Consider the following 24201-nt stretch of genomic DNA (forward strand, 5'->3'; position numbering starts at 1 on the left):
CGGTTTCGGCTGTTTCCCATTTGGGCATTTCCCTGTGAAGAAGTAAAGTTTCTTGTGTCTCCTCCCAGAGATATCCTAACCAGCCCACCTTAACCACACACGCACGCGCCGCAGAACGTAAAGGCATTTCTTCTTAGCTTGTTCCTTTGCCTCTCAACAACGGCCTCTAAACATATACAGGGTGGGGCAAAAGTAGGTTTACAGTTGTGAGTATGTGAAACACAGTTATTTATTATTTATTATATTATTTTTCCACATGAACAACTGTAAACCTACTTTTGCCCCACCCTGAATATATCTTTAGTGTTTACATTTTCTCTAATAATTGCCCCAAACTATGTTTATATGGAATATAAATACATCTTGATGTTACATGTTCCTGTGGATAAAGCTCTTAAGCCTGTACCAAAAGGAACTTCAGATGCTACTCCAGTCTTTATGCCTCATGTTTTCCTTTGATGGAACCAAACATTATTAGGCTTTTAGAAATCGGTAGGATGATAATCTGCCCTGAACGGGACAGTGGTGATGCTAGGCTTCTCATCAGAAGCTGGTGAGGCTAAGGGACACCTCGCCACCAGGTCACCTGAGAGGCAAACCTGGCCCGAGGACCTTCAGGTCACCTTGAGGAAGGTAGGGGCTCAGGCTAGGGGTTTCTATCAACAATTAAAAATTTTTAAAAACATGTTTGCCTTTTGATGTCTTTTGCTTTATAATTTTTTTGTGGTGTCAGACCAAAATTGGAAATCAGAATAAGAATAAAAAGGGCAGAAGAAAGCCTCACAGAGCAGCTCCTGTGTGTGGTGCACTCACTTAAACTCCCCACCCCCCGCCCTTGGGGCAGCAGTCCAGGTGTGGGGCGGGGGAGGGGGGGAAGGGGGGGTCGGCCTTGGCTGGGGTTTGAATCAGATTTCTGCTGATTCCAGTGTGCTATGACGCTCGCAAATCACTACTGCCTTTGTACCTTCCTGGCACTTCCATCTGTAAAATGAGGAAACAACTGAACCTCCCCAGTTGAGCTGTGTGATTGGCACAGGTGAATACCAATGAAAGGTAAACTGCATTACTGTTTGATTCTAGAACCCGAGCTCTCTGCGCCAAGCCACCTGTCTCATTCATGAGAACAGTTATTTTCATGAGACTCTAGGCCTGTGGAATTCAACAAAACCAGTGGAATAAATTCTAGCTCATGTATTTTAAAGCTAGATCTCCTGGGTTTGAAACCTGGCTCTACCACTTACTGTGGGGCCTCAGAAGCTGCTGGACCTCTTGGCTTCCTCATCTATAAGGCAGAAATCACCATCACCATGACATCATCATCATCATCACATAGCATTATTGTAAAGATCAATGAGATAATGTACGAAAAGTACTTAGAATAGTGCCTGCCACGCTACAAATACTCACTACATTTTCGCTACTACTTTTTAAACTGCGTTTCCTCAAACTGTTCTCCCTCACCTGCCTTTTTGTTGAGGATAATTACGGTCAAGGTGAGTAATAAACCACCTGAGAGAACAGAGGATTGAGGCAGGAGGAAAACCACCTTAAACAAGATGGAGGCAAGAGATGCTACACAAATCAAAGTGATGTTTTCCATCTGTCTGTCACCCTGTAAGTCCTGCAGATGCTTCCCAGAAATAACACACATGTAGCTAAAAGGAAAACAATCCTTGTTTAATAACTCTTAGGAATGTCAAGAAAGTGCTTGGCTCTTTCGGAAGAGAGAAAGCACTGCAAAGATATTCACTCAATGTTCATGAGGGAGACCTTCAGAACCCTCAGATCATCAGCGACAGGGACGAGTCTTGAACAGGAAAAGCCAGTGCGACTCCAGACATGGCCCTCCATAGAGCGATGTGCCAGGAAGTGGGACATGTATGCCTTTCTGTGCACTTTTGATTCATGTTTATAGAATGAAATGTGGGAAAGTAAGGGAGTATATTTTTATAGCATTATATTTACTTCTATGTGTGTAATAATTTCCATGTTTTAATTTGCAATTAAAAGGCCAGAATATAGAATATAAAATTACTGTTACAAACATTTTCTCTATACAGTAAAGAAAGTGTACTTCATTATATGGATGAAAAGCTTTAACATATACTATAAACAAAGAATCTTGACCTGACCAGATCTCTTTTAGTTTTGCTTTCCTTACTTGAAATACAAAGGAGAGATAGCATTTGTAAATGTTACAAAAGTATCATGTGGAGTTAATCAAGAGAGTAATTTTTTAAAACAAGTATTAGAATCACAAACAGCAATTATGATACAGTAGAGGCCCAGTGCATGAATTTGTGCATGGGTGGGGTCTGGCCGGCCCGCCGCATTCGGCATTCCGGTCACTTGGCTTTCATATATATAAATTTAGAATAGTCTACCAAATGAGTTCGTTTTATTAGTGGTGACTATTGTAACTGCTTTGTTAAAAACAGAGAAAAATAAAACTAAACAATAACAATACACCCGGAGATCGTTAGCATACCTTCCCTTGCTGTGTACTCGTTGTCTTCAATTATTCGAGCAAGGCCAAAGTCAGCAATTTTGCACATGAGTGACTCAGAGACCAGGACGTTAGCTGCTCGCAGGTCTCGGTGAATGTAGTTCTTCCTCTCGATGTACGCCATTCCCTCTGCGATCTGAACACAAGAAGACATTCGTTTTCAATGTAGGGTAGACTATCGTAGAAGGCCATCAAGGAAAACCAAAAAATGGATGAGTTCCTGAAATCCTTTCATATACATCATTCTGATCATTGAAGTTTTGAAAACATTGGATAAATTACAATCGCCATTTTGAGCCCTTTCTAAAATAACTGCCCCCAAATCTCCAGTGATGGTAATCGGGTCTCAACATGATCCTTTAAATAATAGCTACCTGTCTCAATGTTTTCTAATGTGTGGAGAATCTTTTTAATACCCTACTAAATTCTTGCAGGTAGAAAGATGTCATTATCTCAGTTTTTCAAATGAGAAAACAGAGCTGGAGAAGTGGCATGCTAATACAAATAAGTTATTGGGGTATCAAGAACAAGATGGCTCTGGCCGGTATGGCTCCGTTGGTTGAGCATCATCCCATTCACCGAGAGGTCCTCTGTTGGCGCATTCCCACCTGCCCTTACACCTGGCCAATTCACTCTGCAGGGCTCAGCTGAGAGCTCACTTCCTTTTAGAAGCTTGGCCCAACTCCTTCTTGTTTGATGCATGTGGTCCCAGCGCTCCCTGATCCTCACCTATGATCATGGCAGGAATGTAAATCCCTTAGCACAGGTGTAGAGTATGCACATTCCTGTCCTTGGACACTTATGTAACATTCCAATATTGTATACAAGCTGGGCCAGGAACCTGAATGAGCCAAAGTTGGCTGCAATCCCAATTTGGGCCTGAAATTGCAGTGGACAGTAGCAATCAGGAACCTGTGCTGGACACTCCTCTAAGGATGCTGACTGGCGCACACAAATATGTGCTAGTGGTCCCGAAAGAGCCTCTAAGACATGGGACCAAGGACCCACATCTCGCTCGTTCTTGGTGATGGATTTGAACGATCAGCTTGTTAAGAAAAGTGTTCTGGCCCTGGCTGGGTGGCTCAGTTGGTTGGAACATCCTCCTGTCAGGACGCATATGGGAGGCAAGCGATCAATGTTCCTCTCTCCCTCTCTCTAAAATCAATAAACATATATCCTCGAGTGAAGATGAAAAAAGAAAACTGTTTTGGGAACTTGTAAGGTTTTAATTACACCTACCCCAGTTCTGCATTTACACAAACCTGAATGTGTTTTTAAAAATGATTCTCTAAAACAATAGCAGACTTGCAGCAGACCCAGTTTATTCTGGCTTCTTTTTCCACATCTGAGCCCTTTAAGGAGCTCGTATTCCAAACAATAATAGCAGTATTCACCAAGACCAGGATTCAAAACACTAGCATTCACCAATTGAATAAATAATAGACATGGGAACAAAATTACAGCTTTCAGATATGACTTACTTTTAAAGTGAAGCCACAAAAGACTACAGCTCTTTTCTTATATAAAAACTAGAGGCCCAGTGCATGAATTCGTGCACCAGTAGGGTCCCTTGGCCTGGCCTTCGGGATCGGGCCAAAATTAGCTCTCTGACATCCCCCGAGGTGCCCTGGATTGTGAGAGGGTGCAGGCCGGGCCGAGGGATCCCACCGGTGCACAATCTGAGCCAGGGAGGGACACAGGAAGCTGGCTAGCCGGGGCGGGGGTGGGGGGGGGGAGAACGCGGGAGGGCTGCAGGTCATGTCTGGCCTGTCTCTTTCAGTCCCAATCAGCCGGACCCCAGCAGCAAGCTAACCTACCGGTCAGAGCATCTGCCCCCCTGGTGGTCAGTGCACATCATAGTGAGCAGTTGAGCCGACTTAGCATATCATTAGAATATTACGCTTTGATTGATTGAATGGACGACTGGACACTTAGCATATTAGGCTTTTATTATATAGGATTATTCTTTCCCTGGTATGTAGGTATTGTTCTTTCTTGGTTTATTTATATTTTTAACCTTAATCTTTTTTTTGGGTTGTATTTACTTTGGCTAAAGTATATCCAGTTCTAAATTGTAAGAGCAGGAAGAAATCAGAGACCACTCTGGCTAATGAAATCCAAGACCAACTTTTCTTTCATGGAATACCTTCTTCCTCCCATAAGCCACTTCATCTAATAATTGTCAGCACTGCAGACAGAGCGAGTTTTGTACTCCTGGTGAAAAGTGAGCTGATTTAGGTTTAGGTGTACTTTGCATTTCTTGTATTCTTCAGCTCAAACAGCACGGCGAACACACATTTCTTAGTTCCCCTTTTTGTACCTTCAGTGGAAATATATGATGACGACATTTTCTCCCTTTGATGGTGTGTGTGTGTGTGTGTGTGTGTGTGTACGTGTGTGCGTGTGTGTGTGTGTGTAAGGACAGAGAGGAACCACTAGGTAAGAGACTGAGCTGCTGGGATCCCAGCCTGAGCCAGTAACCCACAAGGGTTCTGGTGAAATTCCAGGTATCTAGTACCAACTGAAAGTCCCAGGCACAGAGAAGATATTAAAAACGATGTTTCCTGCCCCCACCGGTATGGCTCAGTGGTTGAGCTTCGACCCAGGGACCAAGAGGTTGCTGGTTTGATTCCTGGTCAGGGCACATGCCTTGGTTGTGGGCTGGATCCCCAGTAGGGGGTGTGCAGGAGGCAGCTAATCCTCTCTCATCTATGTTTCTTTCTCTCTATCCTTCTCCCTTCCTCATTCTCTGAAAATCAATAAAAACATATTTTTAAAAAAATGATGTTTCCTGAGTTAAAGGGCAACCTGATCTTTCAGGGGTAAATAAGCAGATTCCCAGCCTCGTGCCATGTAAGTCTCCCCGAGAGGCCTTTCAAAGGCGCTGTGCGAAGAGAAGGAGCCGGCCACCAGGTGCCTGCCATCAGCCTCTGCAAGTCCGAGAAGGGTCGGGGCTAAAAACACATGTGCGACCAGAGAGAGAAGTAAGGTATTACCGAACGTCTGACCCCAACGAGCAGGCCTGCCTCTCCCACCGCTGCTGTGAAATAGGAAGTGTCAACCCTCCCAACAGATGTAGCCTCCAGGGCTCACAACAAATTAGGAGAAGACACCACTTCCTCCAGGTGGAGGTGACCCAGCTGTCGTGGCTGGTGGGCAAGCTGGTCAGGGATGGATTTCAGTCCCTCATCAGAACCCCAGAGGACCATGGCAGACACACTCTACATGGGTGTGTTGCCAGTGTGTATCTATTTTTCAGTATATGCATGATTTTACACACACACACACACACACACACACACACACAAATACATATAAACCGATGGTAAGTTTTCAGAACCCCAACATTTTGTAAAGCATTATTGCATCTGTTCCCTCTGCTCATCATTCTCTCTCTCTCTCTCTCTCTCTTTCACACACACACACACACACACACACACACACACACAAGCTTATTATGGGTGGGGACAGGGTGTGGACAGAAGACAAAGTACAGAGTCCCATTTACTTTGCAAATAAGTATTTTTCCAGAGTGCAGGTCAAAAACATTAAGTCAGACTGAAATTTTCAGAAGCATTTAAGTTGAACTTAAGTTGTTTAAGGTTAACTAGAAAGTCTATGTTCCTAATCCCCAAATTAGTATATGGCATGAGCAGTCTCAGCCCTGCCTGCACTGCTGGGAGGAAGGCAACAGAGGTCCCCCCCCCGCTAAGGAACCACAGCTTCGCTTACATATGTTTATTGAGAAGTGAGTTGCCAGTGATCAACTGGGGGTTCGCAGTACGGTTATGCATGGAGCAGGAAATACCTAACAATGACAGCCTTTGGATATATATATATATATATATACACACACACACACACACACACACACAATAGACTGACTTTATATGGAATACAACTCTGGAGAACAAAATCTTCACCATGTTTTACATACCAAGACAGAGCTCATAAATAACACCTCTTGTAAAAGTGACTTGTTGCTAATGATGACGACAGAGGTCACTCATCCTTTCCCGTTTTTCTCGGAAGCTCAACCAGAAGCCCTGAGCTAGCTGTAGCCGCCTTTCCTAGGCACATGCACTTTGAAAGGTTTGCTCAGCACACAGAGCGCTGGTTTCCCTGGAGAACTTGAGGGATGCTTTGGACAAATAACAACATGTCTGTGGACGGCCTTGCTCTGCAAGTCTTGCTTTAGTGTTCTTGTGCTCATCCCAAGGAGTATCACTTTTCTGAGAAACTGGCAAGTCACAGGCTATCTTGCCTCGTGAGTTACTTCTTATTTTAATGAGAAGAAAGCCACACTTGAGTCAGATGATGGAGGGACTGAAGGGATGAAAGGAACTTAACTGAGGGGACTCAATGGGAGCCCTCAAGCAAAGCTAACATCGACCCCAGGAAACTCCAGCCTAAATGAAAAACTGGAACTGAAAACTCAACCTGCCTTAGAACTGGCTGGTTGGAAAAGATTTGTCATCTAGACAAGTCACGAGTGAAATTAAACAAGAAAACTGCCAACAGGCAGGACAGAATAAAAATCTGTTTTTCTTGTTGCTTTACCTGTCCTGTTAGGCATTGTTTACCTCATTTTCTAGATATGAAAACAAACAAACAAACAAACAAACAAAACAGAAAATAACAAGTGTTGGTGAGAATGTGGAGAAATAAAAAAACCCTTATGCACTGTTGGTGGGAATGTAAAATGGTGCAACCACTATGGAAAACAAAGTGGGTGTTCCTAAAAAATTAAGCATAGGTTTATCATATGGTCCATCAATTCCACTTCCCGTATATACCCAAAAGAATTGACAGCAGATACTTATATAATATCTAAGAGGTTTTTATACACACCTGTTCACAGAAGCATTAGTCCTAATAGCCAAAGGTGGAAGCAACCCAAGAGTCCATCCATGGATGATTAGATAAACAAAATGTGCTATATACATACAATGAAATATTATTTGGCCATAAAAAGAAATGAAATTTTAAAAAAATCTTTTTGTTTTGTTCTGTTAATCCTCACCAGAGGGTATTTTCCCACTGATTTTTAGAGAGAGTCAAAGGGAGGGAGAGAGCCAGAGAGAAAGAAACATTGATGAGACATATGGATTGGCTGCGTCGTGCCCGTGCCCCAACTGCCCCAGGATTGAGCCTGCAATCAGGCATATGCCCTTGACCGGAACTGAACGCGGGGCCCTTCAGTCCACGGGCCAATGCTCTTTCTACTGAGCCAAACCAGCTAGGACAAAAATGAAATTTTGGCACATGCTGCAACATGCATAAAACTTGAGGACATTATACCGAATGAAATAAGCAAGTCACAAAAGGACAAATACTGTATAATTCCACCCATATGTGAAACTTAGCGTAGTTAAATTCATAGAGACAGAAAGTAGAACGGTGGTTGCAAAGGCGTGGCGGGAGGGAGAATGTTGAATGGGTACAGGGTTTCAGTTTGCAAGAGGAAGAGTTCTGGAGATGGATGGTGCTGATGATTGCATAAAAACGTGAATAGTCTTAATGCTACTGAACTGTACACTTAAAAATGGTTGAAATGGTAACTTTTATTTACGTATATTACCACAGTTAAAAAACACAACTACCCTGGAAGCTCCCAGCTGTAGGACAGCGGGAGCAGAAGCCGGCAAAGGCTACTTGCTCAGGGAGACTGGCTGGCGCTCGTCTCCCACACCTATGTGGCTTGTGACCAAAGCAAGGGTTTGGCAGCTGGTGCTGGCTCGCTGGATGGGAGTGCACACAGGAGCAGGACCAGAGCGTCGGGGAGTGGTCAAAGCTCCTCCCGTATCACTTCTTCCCTGGTAAGCTGCTCCCCAATCCAACCTCAAATAAACCGGCCACGATGTGAATACACAATTAGGATTCGCAGGAAGTAGAGAGATTATCAGGGACACTTCAGAAGATAGTTGGACAGTTGTGACTATAGATCAGAGACTTCAGGATGAGGTGACATGGGTTTATATAACTTGGGGGCAAGTTCTTCTCAGAATTTCAAGTTTTCCACTCTGCAAACTGGTGATAATAATAGTATCAACCTGGTAAGAGGCTGATGCGATTGAAAATAGAATACAAGAATGCTCAATGCCACTGAACTTGGCTAAATGACTAAAATGGTAAATTCTATGCCATGTATATTTGACCATAATAAAAAAAAATGCAAAAATAAATGTATCCAATTGGCTCTTTCAACTCCGTGGAGCCTGGGCAGTGGAAACCAAATAGGAGGGAGAGAGATAAGAGTACGGTTGCCAGGTAATATACAAGGAAACACCTCTACTAAAAACTTGTTCGCAGTATATCCAAAATTCAAATATAGCTGGGTGCCCTGAATTTCTACTTGCTCAATTTGGCAACACCAGTAAGAGGCAAGCACAATTGTCAGATGAGAGGTGATGGGCGGGAGGCAGGAGTTCTATTTTGGAAGAAGGAAGGCAACAGTTGCTTATAATCTGTGGGGCAGGGGGCAAAAAGAAGAAAAACATTCCGTTTAAGTAATAAGAGAAGTAAGTTGTTTCCAGAGTGTGGCTGGGAAGGACCGAAAGGACAGGGAGCAGGAGAGGATGGAGTGGAGCCACCAGGCCTAGACGGCAGCTGTGGAGACACAGAAAAGGATTCAAGGAACTGGGAGTGGGGAGGAGTTGAAAACATGGAAGGGAAACGAGACCGAGTTTGGCTTCTACCTAAACCACTGTAACCCTAAGAACGAGCCAGCCACGTTCTCCAAGGGCCTCCTTGTGCGAAACCCAATGGCAGTTTCTCCATCTGAACAGGCCCCACCTCCTCCTTCAGGTGCTATCTCCCAGGACCATGCTCCGGTGTCCCCAGCAGGCCTTGGTCCGTGTCTCTCTCTGCCCGCTCCCCAGGGTCCTGGGCTGGGCTGTCCTCTGCCTCCTTCACACATTCTCTGGAACCTCATTGAACCCCCACTGCAGTGACTGTCCACAGAGCCAGCCTCTCAGAATTCTCTTCATTTCGCATTCCTCTTTCCAGCACAGATCCCTGCATTATAACATCTGACCACCTAGGACAGTGCGATCTGGGTGTCCAAGACACCTCAAACCCAGCACAATAAAATTGATTTCATCGGCTAACACCCCCCCACCCCCCCACTAAACCTGATGCTCTTGAAGTCAGTCATTCCTTTACTCGATCCAAACATCCTAGCAGCGTCTTTCTTCACTTTCTGTTCCTGCACATGAGCAATGGGGAGCGCTAACTGTCCTTGACCTCTTCTCTCTCCCTGGGACCCCTGGACTCTCACTGTCCCCCTTCTTGTCACGTTTGTACACTGTGGCCAGAGCAATCTTCACAGCACGGACCTCATCATATCACATTCCTGCTTAGATGTTCAGTTGCTCCCCATTATTCTTAGGAATAAGGAACAAACCCCCACCATCATTCACGGCTCGAGCCACACACCTGCTGCGTGGGCAACACTGGGAATCCACCCGCGTGAGCGACTTAATTATCTCCAGACTCAGTGTGAATTCCCACAGACCTGGGTCTCATAGACCAAGGCTCTCCTGGGCTTTGGGATGGGTGGTGGGGGTGGGGCGACAGGACTGGACTGGGCTCTGAGAAATTTAGTTCTGAATGGAAAATTTAGAATGAGTCTTGTCTGTTGCAGGTGCATCCTATAAAGAGGAGCTCTGGACTGGAACACAGGCCCTCCCGTTCCTTTTCCATCACACCCTTCCTAGTCTCAGGTTTTGACAACAGAACAACAGGGAAAAAAACAAAACCACACACAAACAGCAACAAAACGAAATCATAGGGGCAGAAAAGCAGAGTGCCCTGTGGTTCACCAATAGTCAAAACTGATCAGTTTCTACAACGAGCACCTGGGTGTGTGTGAGTGGGGTGGGGAGGCACAAACACATATCACACACATACAGACTGCACCCTCTGACCGCGCCAAGGTGAAATCAAGCTAAGAGAGTAAAACTCTAACTCCTGTGAGACTATTTGCTCAGAATGCCCATTTTTTGTTTTTTTTCAAATACATTTTTCCCATTCTACAAGACAGTGAATTGCTCCTTCTACACAACTTAAGCTAACAATATTTCCAGTTTCCTAATGTCCATGTCTACCTCTCTGTATCTCCCCATTCTTCCTGCACATCCCCATTTACATGCCCCTTGTACCCCTTTTCTGGGTACTAGGCACACAGTTCCTTCAAAGACTCATCCAACTCATTCCAAGGCTTGCAAGACTCACCTGGCTCTTAAGGTCACCTCCTCCAGGAAGCCAGCCCTCCTACTGCTACACCCGCCCCCCCGCCCCTCCCACTAGGGTCCATCTTGCTCCACACGCTCTGAAAACAGTCTGCAATACCCATCCCAGGCAGCCTTGCCTGTTACTTATCGGTTTCTCACACTAAGCCACATGCTCCTTGAGGCAGACCCGCAACTTGCTCATCCCACCCTGGGCACATGCCTGGCTGTGCTCAGTACATATTTGTGGGCAAAAAAGAGGCAGGTGTGTCCAGAGGGTGAGAGGGGAGCCCAGGGAAAGCAAGCCAAGGGCTAAAGATGGATTGGAAGTTACACTCTGCTGCTCCCTTCAAAGTGCTTTCATTTCCGCTTTTAAATTGTGGGCGCTGGTAAAGAACTCTGCCCGATCCTAAAGGACTTCAACTTAATTATAGGCTTTCAGGCTTCCAATATGAGTTCCTCAGGAGGAAATTGTTTTGTGACTTACACTAGTGCTGACAAGAAATTGCCACCCCTGCACAAAATATATCCAGGTAAGAGGCAGCGCTGGCACACAGACCAAAGGTGCCACCATCCCCCTCTCCATTCGCTTAAAGCTTCTCATTGGTGCCAGAAAGTTTTCCAATCAAGATCGGGACAAGAATAACTTCTGCCTTATTTGCTATTTTAAGCAACCAGTCATGATTCCTCTGCTTAGTTATGTTAAACATTCTCCACCACTACTTATGAGAGAGAGAGAGACCCTATTTTATACTATTTTAAATGGCAGTTTCCTATTCTTTCACCTTTTCACAAGGAAACTGCATATGAGCCAGTCTTGCAATTTTGACAGTAATTGTAGTTTCATTTGTCCATTTTGTATGTTTTCATGACCAAAGTTAGAAGCCTCAGACTAAACTCATTATTTGAAATATATAAATAGAGCGCTTACATGCCTGACATCTGGGTACTACACTCATGTGATGCATTTTATATTCCTTTACTTAGGGCAGTGGTTCTCAACCTTGGCTGCACATTAGAATCACCTGGGAATCTTTTTAAAATCCTAATGTTATGGCCTCACCCCATAACAAAGAAACAGAATTTCCGGAGGATGAGGCCCAGAAATCAGGATTTTAAAAAGATTCCCAGGTATTCTAATGTGCAGCCAAGGTTGAGAACCACTGACTTAGAGGAATGTTAAAATCTCATTCCAATGCCATCTGAATCCACTCTGATCATTAACTACAACTTGTGGGTGATGACCCACATAGATATTCTAAGTGAGAGGGAAGTTTTCTAGTCAAACTAGGAAACTGTGGGAGACCCAGTCTGTGTCTCTTATTTCACAGATGAGGACACTGCCTTTCCCAGGCAGAAGCAGGTTTCCCGACTCTCAGCTCAATGCTTCCTCCACCACTAACATCACCAATAGTTCCATACAAATGAAGTGACAGTTCTCGTCCTGTAGCAAGAGAAAACCACCACGTCTATATTTCATATTGAGAATGGCTCTCAAATAAGGGCTCTTAAATGATGCCCATTGGGGTCATCACATCCTGATGGCCTGTGGCCCCGTCTGCCAGAGTGGTGCCTGGCTCAGATGATTTGATGTAATTAACTGTCTCTTAAGTGCTGGCCATCTCCCCATGAGGAGGCTCTTGTGCTTGAAAGAATTGGGTATGTGGGGCCTCAATATAGATTCAGGTCTGAGAACTCCCATTTTAAGTGGTGAGATTAAACAAGAAGTGGGGAGGGGATCTGGCCTGGCTCTCCTGGGTGAAAAGCTAGCCAAGTCTGTCCCCTGAGGCTTCCACTTGCCACTGAATCTGATTCAGCATCTCAATGTGATTCTTCCCCCAGTTTAAGTAAATTAAACATGATGACACTGTCCATCAAGGGTTAATATTAATATGGGTTTTTAAAATATATTTTTATTCATTTCAGAGAGAAAGGAAGAGGGAGAGAGAGAGATAGAAACATCAATGATGAGAGAGATTCACTGATTGGCTGCCTCCTGCATGCCCTCCACTGGGGATCGAGCCCGCAATCCAGGCATGTGCCCCCGACCGGAATCGAACCTGGGACCCTTCAGTCCGCAGGGCGATGCTCTATCCACCAAAACAAACCGGCCAGGGCTTAATATGTGTTTTGAAAATAAAGTTGTTGCCTTATTATTGGGGAGGGGCAGAGGAGAGGATAGCCTTGAGCTGCAAATGAGAATGTAACTTATTTTTTAGGTTCTTTACAAATAAACAAGATAAGGAGACCCACATCGGATGGTATTGGAAAATACCCTAGAAACATCCTCAGAACACCTCTCCTCCCTCACCCCAGACATTTCAGACCTGATTTACCACCAACAGACTGGGGGGTCCCAACCTAGAGTTAGTACAAGGAATTCCTAATCTATATATTGTTTTCTCAGTTAGTAGATACTATAATGAGGGAGTACTCTATGTCAAAGTCAAAGGCCTTCCTACTCAAAAAGGTTGAGAATCACATAGACGTAGACTGAGGTTTCCCTACCTTCCTCCTTTTACCGATTTCCAACTTAAATGTGGCTTTAAATGTAACACTGGGGGATAATATGAATCTTGAGCACAATCACTATGTGATATGTCTTGGCAATGGAGACTTTTTCTGGGGAAAAAAGCTGAAGATACCATTGATTCTGATAAGCAAAATACATAAAGGGGGAAAGCACATGTCAGCATAGTGTCAGATGCAAAATGATCGTAGGAGCAACTCTGATCAGGGAATGACTATGGGGTCCAGAGGAGAGAACCAGTTGCCTAAAGTCAGAAGACCCAGGATCAAGTCCAGCAATTCCTCCTACCAGTTCTATAACTTTGGACAAGTTCCAGCTCACCTCCTCCTTTGTAATATATATTAAGTAACAATATAAATGCTTTCAAGCTTGTGGGTGCAAATGAGATGTCGGAAGTAGAAGTGTTTTATCAACTAGAAGGAGTTAAAGAAATGTTACCTGTTTCCATGATTGTAACAGCAACTTTGGTGTTTCAGTTTTTATTGCAGTTTTACTCATATGTAATTGTCCATTTCATTTTTGATAATTTTTGCACTTCAGGGAAGTTGCCACCAAAGAGCAAGAAATGCTTGGATTCACTTGGCCTGAACTCCAAGATGTCTTATCTGACCTCCATATTGCAACTGTGAATTTCCCATTTCTCTTTTTTCTCAGTTTTATAAGTCTATGATTTTGTTTCAGCTTCTGCTGAAGGAAATTCCTGCAGATTTCAACCCCTTCTCTTTCCAAGTTCATTTCTTCTCTTAGGTGAGGCAAAAACTGGAAGGGAATTATGCAAAGACTCTCTGCTCTGAAAGTATCAGAGTTCCTTTGCAAGGGGGTAACTTTCCTATTTCAGCACAAAAAGCTCAACCTGGCTTCAGTGAATACAGGAATGAGAAGCAATGGGCAAAGCTGCTGTAGCTGGGATTTCCTAATCTCCATCCAATGGAGAGGAAGGTGGGTGGGCTGATGAGGTGAAGAGTCTGGATTACAGCTGGGCTCAGCAGAGCCTTTCAGAACATAGCCCGAGACAGGAAGTGATGAAATCAGTTCTCACATGAACTGAAAGGCGACCATGTGCACTGACCCCACTTCCTGTCTCGATTGCCATACGGGGGATGGTAAGGGGAAAGTAGAGCATGGGGAAGTAGGGCATGGGCACAGGGAAGAAGAGGCCAGATGCGAGACTGTGGGAAAAGTCCCAACGCTGCCCCTTACCCTTGCTCCCTTATTCTTCTGGCCCTGGCGCTGGGATTAAGTAAATTGGTTTGTTTCTACTCTCCATCTCCCATTGTGAAATACTGATGAATTGAACTATAGCCTTTGTGAACACTCAATGTCCCAACTCTTTGATGAGACTGACAATGCCAACGGAAGAAAAGTATAAACATATTATAGAGCCTACTAATTGTTTAGAGCTCAAATACCAAATGAATTTATAGAATACTTCTGCTTTACCCTATTTCCACTCTAAACAGTACAGTGGAGAAAAAGTATAGGAAAGGCTGTATTTTCCAGTATCTGGGCACCAGGTGTCATCTTATCACCTTGGGCGAGCTTTATTAATATTTATTATTCGCATGTTATTCATTATGAAAAAGTGACAAAGTTAACCAGTGGTAGATGATGGAGAAGGAGAAACATCTCAGAGATGACTTTCTTTGTATAGAGAGATCCTTTCAGAAAGGTACAAGGAGAAGGAGGAGGGGTGTTGGGTTGTACCAGTCATAAAGGGAATTGCCCATATGCGTCACAGCGGGACCGGTCACTGGGTGTGGTTAACAGAAATCGGATGTGTAAGGTATGTGCTTTCAGACTGAGGTCCAGGCCCCCTCCTCATGTTATCTATATTCCAGTAAGAAAAGCCACAAGCTAATAAAGCAGATGATAATTAAGGGTGAGGCAACAGGTGGTCCCACGAGCTCCACCTTCCTTAAGGGAAGGACTGGGTGAGGTTTGCACCAGGAACAAAGATGAACTCAAAAGGAGATGGTATTTGCTTGTAAAGGAAATGCATTTAGTGCTGAATACACCTGCTTAGAGACTTCGTGGGTGCTGCTGACTGCTGACATTTCCTAATGACACCTAACACTCCATGCACTTAAACTAGATAGTTCACCAGTTCTACCCAGTCATCACTGCTAGGAAACCCTGAGGCAGATAAACAAGAGTTCATCCAGCAGGAGCTGGACTCCGTACACTGGCTTACATGGAGACCATTGGTAGTAGCCTTGATTGCTCCTTGGCGCCCCCTGAAATCTGCAATTTGAAAGTCACGGTCAGTGCCAGTCTTTGTGATAATTTATTTTGCAAGCTACAAAGGCTTAGAAAGCAACCTTCCCCGTAAATATTTTCTAAGTTAGAAAAAGGTACACTTTGTAATAACACTAGTAATTTATAAAGTTAAAGAACAGATACAGAGGCCTTGACCTAAAACTCTGACTATATCAAGATGTGTTTGGAGAAAGGCTATGCAAAATCAAACACAAAATACCAATGTGACAAACTAAAGTCCATCTCTGGGTCTAGTACACACCCCAATTTGCATGATTTCTATCCTACAGAACTGTAGGCCCAGATCAGACCCTTGGGCACACTGGACCGGCTATAACCACCAGGCCCTCAGGCCACATGTCCTAGGTTTCTATATCCTTTCTCAGCCCCTTTCCCTTTCTGAGGAGCAGGTGTGATAAACCTTTACTACACTCCTCAACTCTGTCATCCAATAGGGGATGCCCAAGTCACCACCCCGAATAGAGGGCCTCATTTAGCTGGGTCAAATGTGACCCAAGTTTATCAGACTTCTGCTTTCTCCACTTCCTGGCTCCCTATCTACAGAGGATCTAGAGCTGCACCCATCCCAGTCATTTCTCCTGTTACTGCAGAGCAATGGTTTTCAAACTGTGGTCCTGAGACCCTTGGAGTCTCATAGAACCTCTGAGGGCTAGCTTAGAGAGTTAGAGAGGATTAAGAAGTCAAGGCTGCTGGACCCTCTCCTTCCTCCAGTTCTACCACAGCAACTTTGCTTCTTTTCATATTAGAAATTGAAGTTCCAGATGATATTTGAATCTCCTACTCAGATAAAGAACCCACTAAACTCCTCAAGTTCTGGTCAGTGAGATGAAGGCTGAGCAAAATGACCTCATCAGACACCTTTACTGTCACTCCCAGGTGTCCTCAGCTTCCACCAACAGGGTCTGAAGTGCTGTGTCCATGCCAGCTTATTTGATTTTTAAAAATATATTTTATTGATGAGAGAGAAACATTGATCAGCTGCCTCCTGCACACTCCCCACTGGGGAATCGAACCTGGGACCCTTGACTGGAATCGAACCTGGGACCCTTGAGTCCACAGACCGACACTCTATCCACTGAGCCAAACAGGCCAGGGCTTATTTGATTTTTTTAAAAAAAATTTTATTATTGAAAGTATTATATAGGTCCTCCTTTTTCCTCCCATTAAACTCCTCCAGCACTCTCCCATCTCCTCCACCCCCAGGCCCTCACCACCCCATTGTCTGAGTCCACGGGTTATGCATATATGCATACAAGTTCATTGGTTGATCTCTTCTCACCCATTCTCCCCTGCCTTCCCTCTGAGATTCAACAGTCTGTTCATGCTTCTGTCTCTGGGTCTATCCAGCTCGTCTGATTTGACCCTCGACAACATCTCCTTAAAGTGAGCATTTCCATTCCCATTTGATCGATGAATAAACTAACCCAAAGAGAGAAAGCGCTTCCTGAAAATGGCATGGCTATTGAGTGGCAGAGACAGGACACAAACTCCAGTCTCCAGATGTGGACTCCAGCTCTGCCACACACTCTATTGCAGAGTAGGTGCTGTTCCTATCTTCCTTAAATGTACTCATTCATTCCTTTGATCTCATCTCACAAGAAGGACCCGTCTACTTCCCAACTAAAAAAAGGTCTGGGGGAAGAAATGGGAATAAGAAATGAAGATCATAGAGACTGTCCTTTCCTACAACTTCTAGAAATCTCTGTGGTACTTTGAGGGTTATGGTACATGGCCTTTCCTACATGAACCACCTGTGGCCAATATTGAGAAACAAGCAAATTACTGAACATGACTAACCAACACAATGAAACCATTTAAAGTCAGTAGCTGGCATCATTCAAATGTGCACTTCCTTGGTATACCGGGGATATTGCTGGGTTTCTGGGTAACCTCCCTCAGCTCTTAAGTACACTTCAGGAAACATGTGATTTCAACATAAATAAATTCGCAATTTCTAGGCTAGTCTGGAAATATTGTAAATAAATATTTCTCAGAATCCTAAAGGCACATCCAACAAGAAGAACCGAACAGGAAAGGAATACTGTCCCTCTGTTTTCAGGAACACTTAGGACTTACAGGTAACAGTACATCAGATGAGTAACTTAGATACCACATGTGCATCGTTTAGAAGTGCTGCACTTACACTGCATGGAATTGCTTTCCCAAAATGCAGCCCAAAGTGGTCAATTCAGCTGCATTGTTTCTATCATTTGTGCAGAAATAAATATAAGTATAAAGAGACTGATTTGTATTAACGAAGATGACATCCAAAGTCAAAGTGACACATATACACACATTCTGTGTAAAATAATCAGTATTGTCTCTAAGGAAGTGTACACATAACCACTGCTGGGAAATGTTCAACGGAAATGCCTTCTCCTGAAACAATTTCATCGTGAATCTGACACAGGGGAGGTCTTTGCAAATTCACACACATACTGGCTGCTTCATACTTCACCTGAGCAGAAAAGTCAATGAGCTTTGGAAGCTGCACTTTGCCCCCTTCATCACTCTTCAGGAAATCCAGCAAGCTGCCTGTTGATAGAGGAAGAAAGAAAGTTAGTGTAGTTAAAACACAAAAGAAACTCCAAACAAATATAATTCAAATGATCATTACTACAGGGGGAACCCCATAAAATGTCTTTCCCACTAGAACTTAAAGTGCCAACCTGAGGGCAGCCTTGGGCAAGCTACTTATCTGGTCTAGGTCCCTGTGAAGTGGGCATGTCCTAGTGGCTATATCAGAGTCCTTATGAGGGTGGATTGAAGCATGTGCCATGGCGCTTGGCAGGTAAAGAGCTCTCAGTAAGTGTTCTGCTACCTCATCCACAACACGAAACCATCTACTTAGCCCTGAGGCTGCTGAAAAGATTGAGTGAGATCACCCAGGGAAGGCACTGAGAACAGTGTTCCATAGTAAGTGTTCCATAAAGGTTAGGTGTTATTATCTGGAGAAACACATATTTACATTTATGATTAATAAGACTATAAACTGATTAACTCAAATAGTATTTACTGAACTCCTTCAAAGTTTATAATCCTGAGACTGGTTTCTGGGCTATAGCAACCTAAGCCCTAGGGGCAAGGTCTTTTGTTGAATGGCCTTTCTTGGAAGGACTCTGAGTGACTAATATTCTGAAGTTTTAATATATATTAAGAAAATATAAAATGCATCTTTCTAACCTATTCATCTCTGATAGCACATTATAATCATTTTTCATGAGATGATGGTTAATTCTGGATTATTGTTTTTCTGAGGTTGGTCGAACCCAGTCCCCCTCTAACCTGTTACCTTTCACCTGATTTGAAATGTATTTGTGCTCCAGGTAAGGAAGGGTCATGGTGGACACTTTTCTCCCTTCATTTCTTCTGAATTTTAAAGAATCATTTGGCAGTTTATTAATATCTATACTGAGTTGCAGGAAGAAGGGTGGTGATTCAACCCCTTTTATCTGACAGTGCGAGCCACGGGGGAAAAGAACCGCTTGCGCCTCTCCTTCAGTGAGTCCATGATTACGTGGGAGTTCAATCCCGGCAAGTTTTAAATGTTCACATTTTAAAGTGGTACCCTGAACATTTACATAATGCTACAGAGGAAAACAAACTATTTTTCGGAGTTTGAGAACTCATATTTTTTTAAACATATAAAAATACAAATACTCTTATTTAAAATATGTATTTATCTGGTAAATATTCATTGGGAGCCTAGTAGGTATTGGGTACTGTTCTTGGCGCTAATATAAATATGGAGGCGAATGCAGGGAACACAGGAAGACTGTATTTCCGGCCGGGCGAGGGGTAGGTGATTTAACAGCACTGGGCTTTGGGCGCCTCACCCTTGGCCATGTACTCCGTGATGATGTAGATGGGCTCCTCCTTGGTGACCACGGCGTAGAGCCTCACCAGCTTGTCATGCTGCAGGGTCTTCATGAGGTTGGCTTCTTCCAGGAAAGCTTGCACAGACATGGTGCCTGGCTTCAGCGTTTTCACGGCCACTTTGGTGCTATTGTGATAGTAACCTAGGAAGGAAGAGGGGCATGCTTTACCAAACTGAAAACCCAAAGCCTTCATGCAGAATCAGAAGAAAATGTCGTTACAGCTAGGAAAAACTTACGTAAAACTCTGTATAGTGTTAACATCAGGGGCGGCTGAGTGAAGGGTACATGGGAATTAGTCTGTACCATCTTTACAAAATTACCTAAGTTATTCCACAGTCAAAAGGTTTTTATAAAGCAATAGTTAAAAAAAGAAACACTTCTATACGTACTCCATCATGGGGACTAAGATTTCCCTCTAATTAATAAAATGTTCTTTATCCAAGATTTAAACACACACACACACACACACACACACACACACACACTCTCACACAGACAATGGTCTAAAAGAAAATACACCAAAATATACCAAATACTGGCTATCTCCAATGGTGCGCTTTTGGGTGATTTTAATTTTGTTCACCCTACCTTTATTTAACAAATATTCTAGGTGAATCTGTCTTACTTTTATAATCAGAAAACAAGCTTTGCAGTCAAAAAATTATTTATATATACTAATCTTTTAAATATATATATTTTATTGATTTTTTACAGAGAGGAAGGGAGAGGGATAGAGAGCTAGAAACATCGATGAGAGAGAAACAGTGATCAGAATCGAACCTGGGACCTTTCAGTCCGTAGGCCGACGCTCTATCCACTGAGCCAAACCGGTCAGGGCATATATATATACTAATTTTCAAGTACAATATACTAGAGTCAAATAGCTTTCCCCAAAGTTTTCAAAAAGAACTGGACTTGGGTGACTCTCCACGAACAAAGGGCTCTGGGCTGAATGTCTGGGAACCACTGTCTGCCACAACCCTAGCCCCACCCAGGAGATGCAGTGCCCTTCAGTGAAGAAACCCGTCTGACTTGGCTAACCCAGCATTCCCCACACTTTCTTGACCACAGAATACTTTTTTATGTACTTTTTGTTGTTGTTGCTGTTAATCCTCACCCAAGGATATTTTTCCATTGATTTTTAGAGAGAGTGAAAGGGAGAGGGAGAGACAGGGCGATAAACATCCATGTGAGAGAGACACATTGATTGGCTGCCTTCTGAACGTACCCTGTTGTTTGAGTCTGCAACCAAGGTACATGCCCTCTACCAGAATTGAACCTGAGACCTTCAGTCCAAAGGCCAACGCTCTACCCATTGAGCCAAACCGGCTAGGGCCATTTGCATTATTATTTTTTTTCTTTTTTACAAAATAAATTATTTTTTAAAAGATATTATTTTCTATTTCCACATCTTCAAATGGTAAGAGAAAGTATTACTTTACAGCTGTCAATCCTAATTGATAATTTTTCTTCTGGTCTTTAACACAGATTTCTCTGTTAAAACTTCCTTTTATATTCAACTTCGATTTGTACTTAGTAGCTTATACAGAAAAATGAAGAATGCAGTATATAAATAAAATAAGAACATATAGAAAAGATTGTAATAGGAAGCTGACAAAATACTGTCCTATGTCATTTTCAAAAGCCACAACCTACACAGAATAATAGAATCATGAAAATACAAATGGATTTTCCAATTGTAAGAAGCTAGGAAAATCCCTTGGCAAATGGAATGGGGAAACTGAGACAAATAGCAGAACAAACTGGCCTAGCAATTTACAGTCAGATATAGAAGGTCACGTCCCTAGAGATAACATCTAGGCCTCAGTTGTATTTCAGTTCCAGGCCCAGAAAAGCAGCAAGACCAGGTGGGCGACATCAGGACCAACTGCAATGACTAATGACCCGGTGCCCTGACACTGACCAATCCGTGGAGACCAGAGCCTGAAAGGGCGCACCTGGAGAAGCTGATGAATATTCTATAGAGAGCTCCCCTAAGACCTCCCCTAAACTCCCAGCCTTTAAAAAAAATCCTTAAAAAATGAAGGACCCAGAGTGAGCTCTCCCTCCCAGGAATATGCCCACGAATTTCCCTTCCCCCTTCTTCTCCAGCAAGCACGCATCTCCTAAACTCCAAGGGTCTCCCAGGAGACTTGCAACAAGCGAAGCAATGGGCAGCGGCAGCTAGACCCAGGCTAACCCCCTGAACCTGCCTCCAAAGCTCCCCTTTCTCTGACTTCTCAGTGAGCCCTGTCCAGGCTCATTTCTTCCCTATAACGTTTTTAGAGAACCAAGGCCCCACCTAGGTCCTCTCCTGTTGCTTCTTCTATCCTAAGCTCTGCCTTGTTTCACTGTCCCCAACTTTTATAAATGTTCTAATCACCTAGACTCTCGTTGGGAAATCTTTCCTGCACCAAGTCAATGATCCATATGTTACTGGCGGGCCAAGGCAGACACACTCTGGGCCGGTCCCCTTTCCAATGACAGTGTGACTTTTCCTAGGTCTCTTAAGATCAAATTTAAAGTAAATTCCACCAACAAAAGTCCTTTAATATTATATATGGATCAAGAAGATTCCATTATAAATTGTTTAAAAGTTATAAGTAGGTCCTCAGTTACATGAATGTCTATCTGGCAAAGCATAGCAAGAAAATACACTCTCTTTGATACATGTAACTGACAAAGGGCTAGTCTTCCTACAGGTCAGAAAGGAAAATGGAAAAAAATGGGTGAAGGCTTACATGAGCATTTCTAGAAGAAAAAAATCCAAATGACTAATAAACCCGTGAAAGGAAGATCTTATTAGTAATCACAGAAATGCAAATAGAGCCTTAGGGAGAAACCACCACCCAACTTGACAAAAATCTTGCGTTCTGGTGAGCACATATCCCTTGGTAGGGAAACTGGGGCAGCTCCCCGAGGCCCTTATCTGTACTTTTTTGAGCATCCCTGAAATTCAGTTGTAAAATGTCTGTCTTTAACAACATCCCCAAGGAGCCCATGAAGAGTGCTGCCAGGACAGCCTCTTTTTAAGTGCAAGTATCTTGAGCAAACTCATCCACCACACCGGGCCGTGAGAACCTGGGGCTCGTGTAATTTGCTGGTAAAAGTCTAAACTGGGACAAGTGCTTGGGAAATGAGGTTGGCAGTATTTTACAGACTTGAAGATTCAGACTCCTATGATCCAGCAAATCCACTCCTGGTCACTTATTTTTAGTTTTAAAATACATTTTTATTGATTTCAGAGAGGAAGGAAGAGGGAGAGAGAAATAGAAACAAAAAGGATGAGAGAGAATCATTGATTGCTGCCTCCTGCAAGCTCCCCACTGGCGATCGAGTCCACAACCTGAGCATGTGCCCTTGACCGGAATCGAACCTGGGACCTTTCAGTTCGCAGGCCGATGTTCTATCCACTGAGCCAAACCAGCTAGGGCTCCTGGTCACTTTAGAGAAACTCATGTACCCGTGCAGCAGCACAAAAACGTTCACAGCAGCACTGTTCACAGTAGCCAAAACCTGAGAACAACTCCATTCCATCAATACACAGTGAGATCAAAGGATACACCATTGTGCATCTTGAATATAAATTCAACACAATGAATGTACGATAGCTACACCCACAAACATGAATGAAACTCACAAACAGCATGTTGAATAAAAGAGGCAAGACATAACAAAAGACTACACTGGTGTAATTCATTTATACACATAAAATTCAAAAACAGGCAGAGCTAAATTCTACTGCTTGGGGATGCATACCCCCACATACAAAAGTAGCAGAACTCTAAAGAAAAGCCAGGACATTCTCACAAAGGTCAGAAGAGCTGCTGCCTCTGGGGCCCAGGTGTGGTGGTGACTGGAAGGGGATGAGGGAGGACTTCTGGGTGCTGGCAAGTTTCCGCTGTGTGACCTCAGTGGTCACCACACAGGTTTTCATTTTGGAATTCTTTGTGAGACTGAATGTTTGTGTTGCCTGCACTTTTCTGTCTGCCTGTTATATTACCCAGCAATAAAAGTGAAAGAGGCAATTATTCTCCTCCAGTCATCACAGAAGCCATGGGACTCACTGAGACTTTTACATAACATAAAATTATGGGGGAAGAAGGAAGAAAAAAATGCTTTCCAAGGGGAGAGGGGAAACTTTTCAGGAAATACTGCAGCTGCTGAAGATATTTAAAGTGCTGATAAGGAGTTTGACATGAACAGTGAATAAAACAGCTGTGTCCACAGCCCAAGAACGGCAGCCGCTCCCACTTAATGTCATGTCAGAGCTGTGACATTTAAACAATGGGGCAGATTTTCATCCTGATTATTATTCACCACTAAGGGTCAAATTGTACTTTACCAAGACATTCTCAGGAATGTGCAGGTTCAGTTCACCTAGTCATGGAGACTGGGGTTGACACTGCAGATGAAAAATGATTTTAAAAGTCTTTGAAGGCAGTAAACATTTTCTTGTGGAGTAGCACTTGGCCACCGTTCACGAACACTGGTGTGACAACCTGAGAGAGTTCACACCTTGCAAGTGTGACTAACGTGCTAAACAGCACCTAAGGAGGGTGGTTTTGTTTTTTTTAAAAAAGATGCAGGTAGTTGATTTTGGAAGTTGGCTGGTGATTAATTTCAATGCAGTTGGCTCAAATGAAGGTTTATCAAGCAAAGTTCAAGTCAAAATAAGTTTGCTTTCTCCCAAAGTCTTTTTTCATAGACCAAGTGGAAACAGGAAACATCACCCTTAGCTTCACGGATCAGTCAGTTCCCTCAGAATCCAACAGTCCA

At 43.5% G+C, this 24201-nt stretch overlaps 1 protein-coding gene across 3 annotated transcripts in view; it reads right to left on the bottom strand.

The window, feature by feature from the left end:
* LYN (LYN proto-oncogene, Src family tyrosine kinase) overlaps positions 1-24201 on the bottom strand; it is a 96965-nt gene that overhangs the window by 5597 nt on the left and 67167 nt on the right. For all 3 annotated transcript variants that reach the window (XM_070392825.1, XM_070392827.1, XM_070392826.1), the window contains exons 9-11: positions 19381-19563; positions 18003-18079; positions 2489-2642 (exon numbers count right to left, since the gene is read on the bottom strand). In XM_070392825.1, the coding sequence (XP_070248926.1) occupies positions 2489-2642; positions 18003-18079; positions 19381-19563 (414 nt within the window). The remainder of the gene's footprint in view (positions 1-2488; positions 2643-18002; positions 18080-19380; positions 19564-24201) is intronic.

This window comes from Myotis yumanensis, unplaced genomic scaffold (genome assembly GCF_028538775.1).
Source record: "Myotis yumanensis isolate MYYU_CA2020_CCGP unplaced genomic scaffold, mMyoYum1.0.hap1 SCAF_15, whole genome shotgun sequence".
NCBI classification, from domain to species: domain Eukaryota; kingdom Metazoa; phylum Chordata; class Mammalia; order Chiroptera; family Vespertilionidae; genus Myotis; species Myotis yumanensis.